The 17,940-nt window shown below is 44.2% G+C and overlaps 1 protein-coding gene across 1 annotated transcript; it reads right to left on the bottom strand.

The window, feature by feature from the left end:
* Positions 1 to 4,378: 4,378 nt before the first annotated feature.
* On the bottom strand, positions 4,379 to 16,746 carry LOC123052219 (aspartic proteinase 36). The gene is made up of 12 exons (XM_044475336.1): positions 16,412 to 16,746; positions 16,193 to 16,313; positions 14,310 to 14,737; positions 14,021 to 14,177; positions 9,041 to 9,123; positions 8,839 to 8,935; positions 8,662 to 8,734; positions 6,503 to 6,688; positions 6,094 to 6,215; positions 5,825 to 5,926; positions 5,643 to 5,743; positions 4,379 to 4,912 (listed from the first exon to the last, which is right to left on the bottom strand). The coding sequence occupies exons 1-12, from the start codon at positions 16,666 to 16,668 to the stop codon at positions 4,741 to 4,743; spliced, it is 1,899 nt and encodes a 632-aa protein (XP_044331271.1). The 5' UTR covers positions 16,669 to 16,746; the 3' UTR covers positions 4,379 to 4,740.
* Between the last annotated feature and the right edge of the window lie 1,194 nt (positions 16,747 to 17,940).

The raw sequence follows: 17,940 nt of genomic DNA, 5'->3' as shown, positions 1-17,940 counted from the left end.
AGTAAATGATGCTACAGTTCACCATGTTGTGCCTTCTGGCTTTTCACCGGGATACTGTAGCATCCCCGTCGTGCCCATTGCAGGGTAGAGGAGCCGGTTCCCAAAAAATAACCAGTGAAATCAGCACCAACATGCATATAATGGTGTTGCTGTATTAAATTCTACAATGTTGTGTCTAGATCGCCACCCTAAGAGCAAGTACAATAAGTCTCAGTCAGCGGGCTATAAGCTCTCCCCCCCCCCCCCCCCCCCCCCCCCGCATCACCAAAATCCCAGGTGGAGAAGAGATAAAGAAGGAAAGAGAAGGCAGTGGGCGCTTCACTTTATCGATGGGCAACAGCGCAAGAAACGAGAAATGAAGTCCGCATGCAGCCATGTGAAAGCTAAAAAGCAGATCTTCCTCCTCCCTCTTCCAATCATGTTTGTTTCTTTGCCTCTTTTCACATGCAAGTATTAAATGCTAGTAGCCAGTCCAAAGTCCATGTATTATACTAGTTGGCTTTTATGAAGGCTTTAGGTGACATGGCATTGACATATAGCTAGCAGCAACATTTGTTATTAACCTTGCTCTAAGCCGGTGTCTCCACACTGAGATTCATGCAAAGATGAGGGGAATCAAGATTACATGAGACGACTAGCACCTACGGTGTTCCTGCTCGGTATGACATGCTGAGCCAATGGAATGATTATGTGATCCAAATTGAGCATTTCATGTACAAGTCCGCTATTAGTGAAAGAAAAAATGACTAAATTGGAGTCGATTGACATCTTCTTGGTGATGCGATGTGTTGGTCGAGCCTTTGGCTATTTTCAGTGCCTGCCTTCGGTGGAGTCCCATGGAGGTATCCTGGTTGCCTGGGATCCTACTGCATTGTCAATTGATAGCTCTGGATTCAATTCCAACTTCATGACTAGCAAGGTATCGGTGATAGATGGAGGTACCTGGTGGCTCATAGTACTGTATGGGTCACAATCGGATGTTGACAAAGCCTGATTCCTCATGGATCTTCGCAATAGGAGGGTCACTTGTCCAGACCCTTGATTGCTTATCGGTGATTTCAACATGATCCTAGGGCATCAGAGAAGAATAAGTCAACCTTGACCGTCGTACCATGGATAGTTTGTGGGCGTTTGTGGATGAGCATGAGCTCAAGGATATATACATGCATGGGAGGCAATTCACGTGGAGCAGTGATAGAGAGGAGCCCACGCTGAACAAGAATGATAGGGCGCTTGCTTCGATTGACTGGGAGCTTCTACACGCGCTTTCCACCTCCGTCTCTGATCACGCGCCCCTTTTGTTGCCTTTCAGCAATGCTTTCAACCCTAAGAAGAGGTTCAAGTTTGAGTTGTTTTGGTGCAAATTGGAGGGCTTTAAGGAGGCTTCCTGGACTTGTGACCCCGCGATACATGACCCTTTCAATCGATTGGATGGACTGCTCAGAAACACGGTTGTGTATCGCCAGGCTTGGGGGCAGCGGAAAATTGGCAATGTGAAACTGCACATTGCTATCACCAACAAAATTATCTTGCGCCTTGATGTTGCTCAGGGGAGGAGGCTACTGTCTGATGGTGAACGATGGCTTAGGAACACGCTAAAGCTCGCAGTTCTGGGACTCGCATCTTTGGAGAGAATCATTGCTTGGCAATGATCTAGACTGCTATGGCTCAAGGAGGGAGACACGGAGATCGGCTTATTCTAACTGGTTGTCAATGGGCGTCACACGAAGAATTTCATCCCGACTGTGCACTGCAATGCGCATATCTACACCGAGCAACATGATGAGGAAGTTGCATTCTTTGCGGCTTATGATCAGCTCTTGGGTAAGGGACAATATCGAGACCACACTCTGGACTTGGAGTATTTGCAGATGGAACGGCAGGACCTGCAAGAGTTGGATTTGATGTTTACGGCGGAAGAAATTTGGCATGCGATCAAAGACATGCCTCCGAACAGGGCTCCCTGGTCGGATGGGTTCATTGCATGTTTCTTCCAAAAGGCGTGGACTATTATCAAGTACGATGTCATGGTTGTCTTCCACAAGCTCTATACTGTTGATGAAGGGGATTTGGCTAACTCAATCGTGCCTTGATCACCTTGATCCCCAAGAAGCTGGATGCCAACGAGATTGGTGATTTCGCCTGATTAGACTCGTTCACAGTGTGCCAAAAATCTTCGCAAAGACACTGGCTAACCAATTGAGATCGCAGCTAGTGGATTTTGTTTGCGCTAACCAATATGCGATTATTCAGGGACGCAATCTGCACGATAACTTCCTGTAGGTCAGGCAGGTGGCCAAATGATTTCACAATCGAAAAATTATTGGTAACCTCTTGAAGCTTGACATCTCATGCGCCTTCGACTCGCTTATTGTTTGAGGTCTTGTAGCAAAAAGGATTAGGCACAATTTGGCAGTTGGATATCTATTCTACTCTCCACCACGAGGACCAAGGTGTGTGTGAATGGTTTTCCTAGGACAAGGATCCATTACGCTAGTGGGCTTCGGCGGGGGGGGGGGGCATCTCCCCATGCTCTTTGTTCTGGTAATGCTCTCGCCTCTCATTGCTCGTGCGGAGGACATGGGTGTGCTTTCTACTTTGCCTGACATTACCAAGTTGCAACGTGTGTCAATTTTCGGACGACGTGGTGCTTTTCTTCAACTCGCAACACGGGGAGCTGAGTTGTGTCAAGCGCATCATGGATCTGTTTTGGGAGGCTTTAGGGCTTAGAATCAGCTGCAACAAGTCATCGGTTATCATGATCAGAGGGTGCGCCGAGGATGAGGAGAGGGCTGCCCAATTGGGACCTTTCTGTGCAAGTATCTTGGCCTACTTTTGGCTTTAAGACAGCTGACCAAGAATGAGTGGCAACCGTTGCTGGACTCCATCATGAAATGTGCTCCACCTTGGCAACATGGGCTAATCACCGGGGTTGGGAGGTTGGTGTTGGTTGACTCTGTCCTAACTACTAGGCCAACGCATCACCTCCTCATCTCGGACGCCCCTAAATGAGCCCTACAACATCTTGACAAGTGGCTTCAAGCCTTCTTCTGAGTTAGCACTAATGAAGTTCAAGGAGTAAAATGTTTGGTCGCTTGGACACAAGTTTGCAAGCCCAAGATCGTTGGTGGATTGGGAATGAGAAACCTTGAGCGGCACGTCTTTGCCGTGCGTGCCCGGTGGGAGTGGATGCGCCGCATGGATCCATCCAAGCCATGGCATGGTCTCGAACTTATCCCGAACCCCAAAGCCAATGTCATCTTCTACAGCCTGGCTAGGGTGCAAGTGGGCAATGGCCGAAAAAATTCTTTTGGAAAGATTGATGGATTGGAGGTCATTGCGAGATCATCCGGCTGGTTTTGATCAAAGTTATGCCTAGGAAGATCAAGAGCAGACTAGTGGCCGATGGGCTCCCCATCGGCGCTTGGGCCACGACGATGTTGGTGGCGCTCTAAGCATGTGTGCTCTGATCCACTACACCAAACTGTGGGACAAGGTGTGGAAGATCGAAGTAAATACCAACCACGAGGATGTGTTCTTTTTTTTTTCTTTTTTTGCGGGTCACGAGGATGTGTTCTCTTAAACCTGGAGCAAATCTCCTGTTTGCTCAGCTAGCTACCTATGGCATGCTATGTCACGGCTCCACGAATTTTGCTGCACCTTGGTTGTGGAAAGCTCAAGTTGACATACAAGATCTTCATGTGGCTTGCTCTGCAATTTTGCATCTGGAAGTCCGACGAGCAAGTCATGGGCTCCAGGATAACATGGCGTCTTGCTACCTATGCCTGCAAGACCAAGACACCGCGAACCACCTATCTATGCCAGGTACGCATGGTGGGCATGCTTCTCTGAGCTCTTTCCTATGGTTGGATCACCCATATTGCTTGATCGTCATCAGGACCGGTGGATTCATGCCAGGGCCCTATGCCCTGTCGCCTCAACGAGGTTTTGACTCCCTGTTCATGATCATGAGGCTGTGTTGGTCAGAAGGATCGTGGCCAAGTACAATCTCTGCATGGAGGTGCATAGGAGAACTACTAATTTTGTGAGAGGGTAGCCCTTGTATCTTGGTGTGGTGTTGGCCCTAGCAATCAGCTTGTGATTGTTCTGGCGTCTAATGTAAACATTTTCTCCTCTTCTATAAAGATAGCCCTTGTATCTTTGGTGTGGTGTTTCACTAGCAATCAGCTTGCGATTGTTCTGCCGTCTATTGTAAACATTTTCTCTTCTATAAAGATATGGTACGCATAAGCGTACTCTCTGGAAAAAAATGAATGTAACAGATTTGTCAATTCTAGACAACTCTTAGTATGTAGTAGTATCTTCAAGCAGAACACCACACACCCAAGGACCGTGAAACCTTCGTCGTAGAAATTACTGAAGCAAAAAAGGTCTTCGGCTCTTATCAAATAGATATTACAACATTGCACCACCAGTGCGATTTGTGTCTGGTCTATTCTATTTAATCTACATTACATGAACAAAACCTTCTTCTACAGTAAGCCTCAAGAGGGAGCTCTTGATCTGAATTGCTAGATAGTTTATGAACTAACTCTCTAACTTTTGAACCAACAAGTCATGTCATCATGTGCTTCTTCTGTAAGCTAGATGCTTTGTGTTACATACAAAGGAAAAGGGCTACTCCAACAGCAGATGTGTACCGCCGCAATATGGTAGCCCGCATAATAGTATCTCTACCAAAGAATTACCTATTTGTTGCCCAGTCAAAGAGCTTCAATATTATAGCGGTTGGAGTTCTTGTTCAGGCCCCACTGAGCCCACAGGTCTATATGCAGCTTGACCTCTAAATTTCTTTCTCCAGAGATACAGTCCTAAAAAGGCCGATAAAGACAGGAAAACAACTAGCAAAACTCCAACCAGTATGGAGACAACATGTTCTTGCAACCATGACCTGTAACAAATTATGATGCAATGTCAAATGTTTGTAAGACAATAGAATGTAAATCATATAGCACCATCAAAACACAATTCAAGGAAATCGCTTCATATAGAATGTTAACGCAGACAAAAGATACTCTTCGGGAGGACATAAAATGAGGATGTAGATGTAGTACAAAATATCGCCATTAGGCTTGTTTGAAAGAGGGGTTTCTTGGTGAAAAATTGGTATTTAGTTCAAATTAACTTAAATATCGGAACTTCACAGACAAATACCATTCTTGCAAACAGCCCCACAGGATATTCCTTAAATAAGCAGTGCCAATGGTATTTGGCAATCCTCAGCAACTTTGGATATCCCTTTTCATATTCACCATTGCAGAACAATATTATGCACTAGAGCTTATCTTCCAAGAAAAGAAGAATGACAATGGTACAGATTAATGTTATGATAGCTGCAACATAGTACCAAATGTTGAAGCCATTACAAACATTATCTAACGTTATTTTGTGACTTGTTAACTTCCATTATGTGTTCCGGTAAGGCGGTAACTTCCTTTTTCTGTTTTTTATGACCTTTTAAGCCACGATACATGTTAAAGAGATGTTGCATGGTCATTTCAGGTAAACATATTATTTTTATTCTAAATGAACTAAACTTCTTCTGCATTAAGGGATGGCCGAATTAGAAAATGTGAATGTATATCGGGCAAGGTACGAATGGCATAAATGCATTTTCTCACCTTCTCGATACAGGTTGCTGCACATTCCACTCGAGTAACTGATAACTGCCAAGATGTTCAGGCAACTGAACATGATGTTGAGTCAGCCGATAAATGATACCCTATCATATATCAAAGCAAATGATTAATCATTTTGCAAAGAAGAAGAAAACTGAAATAGTCCACAAAAGAGTGGATGATACCATTGCTGTTGCATTAGACATAGAATTAGAAGATCCAGCTGGGAAAATATCCCATCTGATTAGAGTAGAGTTTCCCTGCCCAGTAACATTCATAAGTCGGACCTATAGAAATAAAAGAGTAACTTCAGCCAAATCACCATGAAGAACTATAAAATAGAGCAAAATCAAGTAAATTCCAAGAACAGTTGTTCTTACTCCTTCAAAAAGGAAGCATTCTGCAAACATAACTAGCATGATCATAGCATTGTCACACTATATTTTATCCTTACCTGACTGGAATCTATCTCCAGCTCTTTAGCCAACAGCTCAGCCAACTCATGTAGGTGAGGTTTCAGGTTTGGATACGTAACATTTATCGACATATAAACAGCGATGAGACCAACATCATATTCTGCAAGCAAAGAAATCACAGATATGATAAATCATGTGTACATACAATATCAAATAAATTGTGGATAGAGAAAACCTTTAGAGAGGCAGGTTGAGCAACTGCCTCATTTATCACAAAATATAAAGCCCTATAAAATTTGGGACTTAAAAGCATCAAATAGCTTCCCAACCATGCAAGCAAAAAAATGATACTCCCAAATTACCACCTATGAGTCGACAAACAACTAATATACGTTTATCATTCATCGAATAAGACATGCAAAATAAACAGAGTAAGAAGGCACAAACCTGGCAAACCACTTGGAGCAGGAGCAGGCGATAAATCTGCTTGTGAACCTGGATCACTTGAAGGTGCTGGTGAAGGAGCCCCACCACTCTGGAGTCTCTCCCACAACTCTGAACAGTTAGTTTTCCAAAATCCAATCTTTTCATTGTGGCGGTCATAGGTTACAAGGGTATTACGAACAACGATTCCTGCCAGAGAACATTGTGTTAGCTATTCATAAGGGCAGGTTTCCAAGTGAACGAAAACGAAGTATGTTATCATGTTTCTAATGATCCAAACAAACAAAGATGTCTAAAAAATGGATGCACTTTCACTTATGAGTGAATCAAGATGCATATCACTCACTGTAGAAGAAAATGGTGACTAACATGAGAACATATAGCAGCTAAGTTCTATTATAACAGCTATTATTCCTGTCATTAGAGATATTTGTCCCATATTTTGTGTCAGTTTCAACCACCGACGACCATTGCAGGAAGATTCACCCGTAGGCTCAACTTCTGCATGTTCACTCCATAAACCCATGGCTCCAAGTTCGCTGAAATCTGGAAGTGACACTGTTCTAGCTAGTTTCTGGTTTCCTTGTGAGCATAACAAGTTAAGAAGAATCGCATGTTCCCTTTCTTTGAGGAAACAGGGCTGGTTTGCCTTATTATTCACAAAAGGAGTTTTTATGATCACCAGATATTTTGATACAAATTTCAGCTTGCATGAGTAGACTACTGAATGGACTGAAGAAGTGATGCCAAGAAAAGCTAGCATAAAAAAGCAGGTCAGATTGTAACGATTCAGATCAAGTCTTACCGAAATTGGATTTCCTTTTCGTGCTATATGTCACTTAGACTTTACTTTTTCCCCTTACCGCCCTTTCCTCTATTTGTTCGATAGGTTCTTCGTTTTATTCTAATTCTAAACCCATTGTCATCCACAGTTTCCCAAGTTAATCATTTAATTCTCGAATCAAATTTTCATCGCACACAAGTGCATAAGTAGTTAGAATACATGTGTCATTTAGTTAATCATTTCATTATTCAGCATATACTACTAATTATTTTTATGTCAAAGAAGAAAAGACCAGAATGGAAGTACTCTGTCTGTGTGTACAACAGGTGATGTCTGATTTAGGGCTAGTTTGGTTGGAACCCTGGGGCAGGTGCCTGAAAATTTTCGATGCCTGGCTTCCGCCTGGTAAGGTGACGTGTTTTTACCTGTCCAGGCTAGCCTGGCAGTGGCTTGTTTGAATGCTACGTGACCTGCTGTTGTGTTAGCCTGGGAATAAAAAATGTTAATTATTGGCCAGGCTTGTTGCGGCTCGTCCAGGCGCGGGGAACTGGACGCCTGGGCCAGGCTAAGCTCGCTGCCTGGGCTAAACATCATGCTCTCCTTATTTATTTTTAAACTTGACCAGGCTAATCATATCCCTGGATCAGCCAGGCCAGGCATGCAGTTTCTCTTTGTGGACACGAACAAAACAACCACCAGGCAGACTTCAGGGACCTATCCAGGCCAGGCATACAGTAGCATGGAAGCCAACCAAACACGCTCTTAGTTACAGCACTAACTTTGAACAGCACTGATCAGGGATATGATGGGAATCAAACAGCAATTTGATCTATCGTACCAAAATCGGATGGAGAAGTGTCGTATGCATAGCAGCGCTTAGATAGTGTCACATATGGATGGCATCAAAATAATCATCTAATACAATTCCCCAAGTTTCAAATCAAATCCTCATCACACATAAGTGCATAAGCTGGTTATAGTACCTGTCTACATGCCTTTTATTATTCAGCATACACTACTAATCATTTTCATGCCCAGGATGACAAAATCAGAAAGTGTTACAGATGGATGGCATAAAATGTTCTCCAGTTACGATCCTAATGCATGAATCTATAAGCATGTGTACTTTATAAGTCAATACGGAAATAGGAAATACATTGTTTAACTATCCAGTAGCAAACTAGCAATATGGGTGGGATCTGACAGAAAGATACACAATAGAAACAAATGATGGATAACCTACGCACAGTAATTTGTCCAAGAGGACCAACAGCAAAGTGCACGATAAGTCATGCGGGTGCAAATGACACAGATAAGAAATGTAGAGGGGTTGTAAGGCAAATGTTCTTGAAACTCCTACTAGAGTTTAGTGCCTTACCACCTAATAGAGTTGTTGGATCTTTCCCATTTTGGAACACACCCAGGCAATAAGCCCCTTCGACTTTGGAGTGCTTTATTTCAAAATTGGAGACACAGCATCAGCGGACAGCACCAACAGGCAAAGTAAACAAATGCTGCCTTAATTGGATTAAAATATTATAACTTCATGATTTACCCGGAATAAATAATTTTCAGGTGAAAGTGAGAGCTTCTGTCCATTTCCAAATACCATGTCAACCTTTGGAAATACCTCTGATAACTGGGAGACGTTCCTGGAAGTAAAGTGATGCATATTACAGCTCCATATGAATGTTGCTGAGAACATCAGAAGAATTGCTAACGAAAATAAATAATTGTTATGATCATCCAGAAGTCACCTTCCAGCACCTGCAAAGCAGATGTCCTTGTAATTTGGGTCAGGTCCACGGATTTTCTTGAGGGGATGGACCTTGCTTGTCACCTATTGATTAAGAATATAATCATTACATCATGTTTTACCAAGAGTAGAACAAACAGTTATTTGTTTCTGAAACTGTTAACGTAGGACCAAAACTAGAAAACTGCTTGCATGAGGTAAGAAACAAGATGAAAACACAAGGTGCACAACTGCACAACTGCACATGTGTTCATTGTACTCCCTCCGGTCCTTTTTAGTCCGCGTATTAGATTTGTGTTAAGTCAAACTATACAAAGTTTGACCAAATATATATTAAAATATATCAGCATATACAATACCAAATATATATTCCATGAAACTACATTTCATACAACAACAACAACAACAACAACAACAACAAAGCCTTTAGTCCCAAACAAGTTGGGGTAGGCTAGAGGTGAAACCCATAAGATCTCGCAACCAACTCATGGCTCTGGCACATGGATAGCAAGCTTCCACGCACCCCTGTCCAATGCTAGCTCTTTGGTGATACTCCAATCCTTCAGGTCTCTCTTAACGGACTCCTCCCATGTCAAATTCGGTCTACCCCGCCCTCTCTTGACGTTCTCCGCACGCTTTAGCCGTCCACTATGCACTGGAGCTTCTGGAGGCCTGCGCTGAATATGCCCAAACCATCTCAGACGATGTTGGACAAGCTTCTCTTCAATTGGTGCTACCCCAACTCTATCTCGTATATCATCATTCCGGACTCAATCCTTCCTCGTGTGGCCACACATCCATCTCAACATACGCATCTCCGCCACACCTAACTGTTGAACATGTCGCCTTTTAGTCGGCCAACACTCAGTGCCATACAACATTGCGGGTCGAACCGCCATCCTGTAGAACTTGCCTTTTAGCTTTTGTGGCACTCTCTTGTCACAAAGAATGCCAGAAGCTTGGCGCCACTTCATCCATCCGGCTTTGATTCGATGGTTCACATCTTCATCAATACCCCCATCCTCCTGCAGCATTGACCCCAAATACCGAAAGGTGTCCTTCTGAGGTACCACCTGGCCATCAAGGCTAACCTCCTCCTCCTCACACCTAGTAGTACTGAAACCGCACATCATGTACTCGGTTTTAGTTCTACTAAGCCTAAACCCTTTCGATTCCAAGGTTTGTCTCCATAACTCTAACTTCCTATTTACCCCCGTCCGACTATCGTCAACTAGCACCACATCATCCGCAAAGAGCATACACCATGGGATATCTCCTTGTATATCCCTTGTGACCTCACCCATCACCAATGCAAAAAGATAAGGGCTCAAAGCTGACCCCTGATGCAGTCCTATCTTAATCGGGAAGTCATCAGTGTCGACATCACTTGTTCGAACACTTGTCACAACATTATCGTACATGTCCTTGATGAGGGTAATGTACTTTGCTGGGACTTTGTGTTTCTCCAAGGCCCACCACATGACATTCCGCGGTATCTTATCATAGGCCTTCTCCAAGTCAATGAACACCATATGCAAGTCCTTCTTTTGCTCCCTATATCTCTCCATAAGTTGTCGTACCAAGAAAATGGCTTCCATGGTCGACCTCCCAGGCATGAAACCAAACTGATTTTTGGTCACGCTTGTCATTCTTCTTAAGCGGTGCTCAATGACTCTCTCCCATAGCTTCATTGTATGGCTCATCAGCTTAATTCCACGGTAATTAGTACAACTCTGAACATCCCCCTTGTTCTTGAAGATTGGTACTAATATACTCCGTCTCCATTCTTCTGGCATCTTGTTGCCCGAAAAATGAGGTTGAAAAGCTTGGTTAGCCATACTATCGCTATGTCCCCGAGACCTTTCCACACCTCAATGGGGATACAATCAGGGCCCATCGCCTTGCCTCCTTTCATCCTTTTTAAAGCCTCCTTGACCTCAGACTCCTGGATTCGCCGCACAAAACGCATGCCGGTCTCACCAAAGGAGTAGTCCAGTTCAATGGTAGAACTCTCATTCTCCCCATTGAACAGCTTGTCGAAGTACTCCCGCCATCTATGCTTAATCTCCTCGTCCTTCACCAAGAGTTGGCTTGCTCCGTCCTTGATGCATTTGACTTGGCCAATATCCCTCGTCTTCCTCTCTCGGATCTTGGCCATCTTATAGATGTCCCTTTCGCCTTCCTTCGTGCCTAACCGTTGGTAGAGGTCCTCATATGCCCGACCCCTTGCTTCACCAACAGCTCGCTATGCGGCCTTCTTCGCCATCTTGTACTTCTCTATGTTGTCTGCACTCCTATCCAGGTATAGGCGTCTGAAGCAATCTTTCTTCTCTTTAATTGCCTTCTGGACATCATCATTCCACCACCAGGTATCCTTATCTTCGCTTCTCCTTCCCCTGGACACTCCAAACTCCTCCGAGGCCACCTTACGAATGCAAGTCGCCATCTTCGTCCACACATTGTCCGCATCCCCTCCTTCCTCCCAAGGGCCCTCCTTAATGACCCTCTCCTTGAACACTTGAGCTACCTCCCCCTTGAGCTTCCACCACTTTGTTCTAGCGACTTTGGCACGCTTATCCCGCTGAACACGAATCCGAAAGCGGAAGTCAGCAACCACCAGCTTATGCTGGGGTACAACACTCTCTCCAGGTATCACCTTACAATCTAGGCACGCACGCCTATCTTCTCTTCTCGAGAGGATGAAATCAATCTGGCTAGAGTGTTGGCCACTACTAAAAGTCACCAGATGTGATTCTCTCTTTCTAAAGAGGGTGTTAGCAACAATCATGTTGTAGGCTAGAGCAAAGCTTAAGACATCTTCTCCTTCTTGATTCCTAATGCCATAGCCAAAGCCCCCGTGCGCCCCTTCAAAACCTGTGTTAGATGTACCCACGTGGCCATTGAGGTCTCCTCCTATGTAGAGCTTCTCACCAATCGGTACACTCCTAACCATGTCTTCCAGGCCTTCCCAGAACTCCCTCTTGGTGTTCTCATTGTGGCCTACTTGCGGGGCATACGCACTGATAACATTGAGAACCAAGTCCTCAACTACCAGCTTGACCAAGATAATCCGGTCCCCACGTCTCTTGATGTCTACCACTCCATACTTGAGGCTCTTGTTAATCAAGATGCCTACGCCATTTCTGTTTGCAGCCGTCCCCGTGTACCACAGCTTGAAGCCGGTATCCTCCACCTCCTTCGCCTTCTGTCCTCTCCATGAAACTACATTTCATAATGAATCTAAAAACATTGGTTTGGCATTGCGAGTGTTGATACTTTCCTATAAGTTTGGTCAAAGTAGAGATACTTTGACTTCGGACAAAACTTATATGCAGACTAAAAAGGACCAGAGGGAGTGATTGTTAGAATTAATCTTATCGTTATCTTAAACATATGCAAGTCCAGCTATATCATAGCTGCATGGCAGTAAGAGCGGTTAAAAGGTAAAGGAAGTTTGACTACTAGATATCTTAGTATGCAAGGAAGCTAGCTACTTCTGAGCTGTATTAGTCAAGGTCAGTTCATGTAGCCTATAAATAGGTATGCCATCTTTGTAAGGTAAGCTAGTAGTGCACCAATAAGAGAAACGGCTTTGGCTGTGAGGCAGCAAGTCACCAAAACAGCCTGTGTACATGTGTACGTTGTGAGAAACAACACACAGAGAGAGGGAGTGATTCAGCTCCAGCAGAGAGGGGGGGGGGGGGTGAGTGATTAAATTCCAACGGTAATTGGGACAATTTTGCGAAGCAACAATCAAGAGAATAGAAGGAGAAACAGTGACCAACATATTGGTGGTGGTAGATATACAGAAGTAGATGGTGCCAAAGACCAAAGTAGGGAGTAACACTTCCATTACCCCAAGGCACTAAAACATTTAGGGCTCGTTTGGTAGCACGGGATCCCCCTCAAAACCATGGCACAGAGCCCACGGGGCGAATCGGCCCGTGGAAAACCGCGGCGGCATTTGGTCGCTCACTCACTGGGGATTTTCTGCCCCGATCTCCATCCTTTCCCTGGGTGAGAGATCCACGCCTAGAGAGGTTGGGGAGAAAAGCCACGACTGGCGCTCGCGCACGCGAGGCAACGGCACAAGGCGCACCTAGCAATCTCCTCCGACGACTACCCTGAGTGCTACGCCTCCAAGACCATTCCCTCCGGCGACAAAGACGGGTCGGCAGCCGTGCTTTTCCTTCCCCCAAGATCTCAACAGCCAGAGGAATCCCTGTCATGTCCCTGCGTTCGTCTTTCTTTTCCTCCAACCAAGGTCTTTTCTGGACGTGATCTCCTCCCCTTTCTCCTGTCATCCAAACTGACGTGGTGATCTTCCCATGGTGGGACGAGAGGATCCCCGATGGCCATGGAAATCCCCTCGAGTGGGATTACATCCCTGGGATACATTTCCCTTGCAACCAAATTACTCCCTCCTTTCCGGTTTATAGGGCTCAATTCAAAAATGTCACGAACCAAGGTAGATGGTGAGTGGTGGAATACTTTTTGTAATTTGCAAAAGCACCCAATTAATGCTCTTGTTTTCCCCAAAAATTTATGTTTACCAATGTATTAATTGCAATGCATGCATGCATAAAGTACATGCATTGGTCAATTTTCTCTTAATACTTGCATGCAATTATTTAATGCACCTTGGAATCTGAAATTGTGATGGGGAACAACCAAATTGAGCCTTATAAAATGGAAAAACTAAGATTTTGAGATAAGCCCTATAAACCGGAAAGGAGGGAGTAGGCTTTAGTGTCATCATGATGGTTAACCTCCTTTGTGCAAAGCCGTAAAAGTAAAAAAGATGGCAAGTCCTCAACTAATGGAAACATAGAAAGATCGCTTTTTAAAATGGTAAGCTGCAAAAACAAGATAGCAAGAAAGTAGATTCCACATAATGGAAACATACCTATAGAAGAACAAAGATCCCATGAAATGGTAAAATTTATTAAGTAACTGAAGGACAAATCATCTCATAACTTACAGCATCTTTAAAAGCTACAAAAGCTTGTTCTGGGAGGTATGCATATGTGGTCCCACTATCCAAGACAGTCCCATGTTTACCGTCAAAGATCCTTGGGTCTACCCGCAATGGCTTTCCAGCAACATGTATTTCCTTCAACTCAATGTTGTAATATGGGCTGTTTCCATTTGAGACAAGTTAATAAGAAGGTGCATCACTATTACAAATTTACAATAGAGGAACCCGCAACCCACCCACACAGAAAAACGAACAAAACTCCCATGTAATAGTGCAAAACGACTTATGTTACCTGCGGACAGCGTTTGAATGTGTGTATACCATGTCAGGAGGGGCAGGCATTGCACCAAGTACCATAGCACCACCACCAATATCCATTCCACCATAGCACATAGAGAATGAATCACCTATGACACCCTTATCAACAAGCTGATCCATTATGCTAAGTTGACCACGGCCCAACCCCATTATGCCATCAGCATGCTGGCTGAACAAATCTCCAGTTTCAGAATTTTCACAGCCAAAAACAGCACGCTGTGGCTTAAGTTCACTTTCTGTGCCAAACGACACAATGTCCTCACCAAGTACCCCGCTGCTGGAGCTCATTTCAGCATACTGCCTCTCATAAGTGCACTGGCTCTTATCACTATTACAATTGCAATCAACATTGCATTTTACTGGTGAATATGTACTGGAGAGATCAGGTTGAAACCTTGGATCCTACATCAAGCAAAACATAGGCATACGTTAACTGCCTGGTAATCAAGAAGAATTTACAAGCATAAATAGTGGTGATCGCCAAGACCAGTAGAATGAAATATTTTCCTATATGGCATGATGCTTATGGCAGCACGCACATCTTCATGTATTTTGAATTATAAAAATAGGCCAAAAACAAAATCATTTCCACACCAGTACTACACACATGTCTTCAGCAATGTTTGGCGATTCAATAAGCAAAACACAATATAGAATACTAAATGTGATGGTACAACAATGATGGCAATTGCATAAATCGTGGTCCATCATTACATTTCGTCAGTTGCATCAAGATGGTTTCAGCAAATCTAATTTATTTATGAATTTGGTTACTTGAAAGTTGAAACTATACAGACCACTAACCAACAGTAGTCATAAAGTCTAATTCTTTTTGTCTCCAGTGTTTCTATTTTTTAACATGTTACTTTGGCTACAAGATATTGGCTGTACAAGACTTCAAATGCCACATATCGGTTAGTTTATGTTTCTATTTACATCCCACTTACTCCCCTTTATGTTGGCTGACATCTATACATCTCACTTATGCCCCTTTACATTGGCTAACAAAGACATCACCAACGGAATTTTCAGACTGCGAGTTACACAAGACGAGCAATATATGCATCTTCTTGGATTTGGCTATAGAATGTAGTAAAAACTAAAAATACATGACAAGGATGGGAAGCATTTTTCTTCGTGCATACATGCATCTTCTTCTGCATTCAGATAATCAGCACAGATTATAAAAACAGCAATACTAGATCTAGAACTGAGAACGGGGTTAGTAGTGACTAAACAGGTAACAAGACCAAAAAAAAAGGCACTACAAACACATTGGCATGGTCAAGCCAAACACCTGCCAAAAGTTAGCTAACACTTATTTAGGACTAATTATACCAAAGCCACAAGGTTTGGCAGTCCAATAGAATAACTTTTTGCTGAAACAATGCCCACCAAACAAAAGCCAAATTTTGCTGGTCGTTACCAAGATTAGCATGGTATTCATTGAGGAATGCCAAACACAGTGTTAATTTGAGTCATCGATCATTTACACAAAGCATATAATTTAGCCTGCCTCAGTTTTAATAGTACCTGCAGGTTGAGGAGGTGCTCTTAGTACACGTACACTCTACCCACATGACATAAATAAACTTGAATTTCCTGATCTATCAACAAATTTCTGCTGAGTTCTGAGAACTAAAATCCCTACATAACGAATTAATGATGCATGCAAAGTAGCATTACAAACTTGTGTCAGCTGCAAAACCACATGTTAAATTAGCTAGCTTCAATGATTCACCTACAGTTTCACGTGTGCCCGTGTGGGTATCAAATTATCCATGCGCAATTAATCTAATCATCACATAAAGTTTCGAAGTGGTGGCTGAACATAGAAGCAGAAGAATCAAGGCCCACCTGGTGGTTGCCGCACTGCTCGCAGGAGGCGCAGGGCACGTAGGTGACGGTGCTCCCGGAGTCGACGATCAGCGCGAACTCCTGCGGGGGCGTCCCGATGTACAGCCGCGTCGTGTAATACCTAACCAATACGAAAACAATCCGCGAGCCTCAGATCCAACGGAGCACCCAGCAAATTCGGTAGGAAAGAAATGAGAGGGGAATCCGAAGTGTACCGACCCGTTGGTGAGGAGATCGTCGTGGAGGCGCATGCGGGCGCTGGGGTGACCTCCTTCGGCGAGCCCTCGCCTGGACCTGGACGACGCGACCCGGCTCGCGTTGGGGTAGGAGAGCGTGAGCGGGAGCACCAGCGGCGGCCGCGAGGCGGCTGTCCGGTCGGGGGATCCGGCCGCGGCGGCAGCGACGGCGAGGAGAAGGAAGGCCAGGGCGAGGGCTGGCAGCGAGGCGAGCGGACGACGCCAGCCGCGGCTCGCCATGGTCGCGCCGCGCGAGGAATGGGGGAGGGTCGAGGTCGTTGTGCCGAGGGGGAGCGACGAGGCCCCAGGCGACGACTTGTTAGAGGAAGGGGGAGGGGCAATGTCGGAAATTCGCCATTTACGGGGCCGTCCGGGTCGGATAATATTCGTTACCGCCTGCCAATGGAGAATGCACCGTAGGCCCCACAGGTCAGTGGTGGAAACTGGCCCATGGTCCTGCCTGACGTCAGGGATATGTGCACCTGGGGCCCCTCGGACGGGGGCTCTGACATGCGACTGGATAAGGTGCGTAGTGGTATATATTTTTCCAGTGAAGATTTTTTTTCTGTGGATTTTTTTCAGTGAAGATTGAGGTGTGGAAGGGTGAAGTTGTTGCACTCGAGCTCAAATGAGCTCGGGTGAACAGTAAAATCATACTCAAAACTTGGTTTCCGTGCAAGTCAACCATTTAAAAGTTTGACCAAGATTATAGAACAAAATAGAAACATCTGCAATACCTGATAGATAAAATATAAAACTACCTTTCATGATCGATCAAATGATATAAATTTCATATTGTGAATATTGATATATTTTTCTAGAAACTTGGTCAACCTTGCACTCGTTTGACTTTTAAAAAACAAATACACCTTATATAAAGGAACGGCGGGAGTATTTTTAAAATCTGAATATATTTTATGATAAACTTTGACAAATGTTATAAGAGCGTGTAAAGTTTCATCATAAAGTCACATTTGTGGAATCTGTGGCTAAAAATCGATACTCTGAAAATGTTACTTTCTAAAGCATTTTGGAGCACTGGTTTTATTTTATTTTTTGCCACGACTTCCATAAATATGATTTTGTGATGAAATTTTGCAAGCTCTTAGAACATCTGTCAAAGTTTTCCATAAAAAAATCAGATTTTTTGAACAATTTTTTAATGGATTTCGAATTACTGCTCATCCCGAGCTCATTTGAGCTCGGGTGTAGAAAGGGACTTTCGGTGTGGAAGAGCATCTCTAAGCAAGTGCGCTATCCGCCACCGGCCCATATATTATCCTGCCGTTTCAAGGCCGAAACAGGTCCGCTAAAATTGTGTCGGCCCGTAAATATTATACGGGCGGCCGCAAACCTCCCCCTCCAGTCGTTATATCTACGGGAAGAGGACAATTTAGGGTTGTCGTCTCGCATCAGATCTGCCGATGTCCTTTTCCCCTCCGTCGCGTTCCTCCTGCCCTCTGCCACTATTTTTTTAGCTCCGGCCGCAGCCATGTCGGGAGAAGGTGGTGG

The sequence above is a fragment of the Triticum aestivum genome, chromosome 2D (genome assembly GCF_018294505.1).
Source record: "Triticum aestivum cultivar Chinese Spring chromosome 2D, IWGSC CS RefSeq v2.1, whole genome shotgun sequence".
NCBI classification, from domain to species: Eukaryota; Viridiplantae; Streptophyta; class Magnoliopsida; order Poales; family Poaceae; genus Triticum; species Triticum aestivum.
Note: the sequence above shows the minus strand (reverse complement) of the source record. Positions and strands in the feature narration are given on the sequence as shown.

Bases quoted from the DNA above. Each gene is read 5' to 3' on its own strand.
- LOC123052219 (XM_044475336.1), bottom strand. From the start codon at position 16,668: ATGGCGAGCCGCGGCTGGCGTCGTCCGCTCGCCTCGCTGCCAGCCCTC. The intron at 14,738-16,192 runs GTGGGCCTTGAT...TGCTTGATGTAG, and splicing joins AGCAGTGCGGCAACCACCAG to GATCCAAGGTTTCAACCTGA. The intron at 5,927-6,093 runs GTAAGGATAAAA...TTATTTCTATAG, and splicing joins TGGAGATAGATTCCAGTCAG to GTCCGACTTATGAATGTTAC.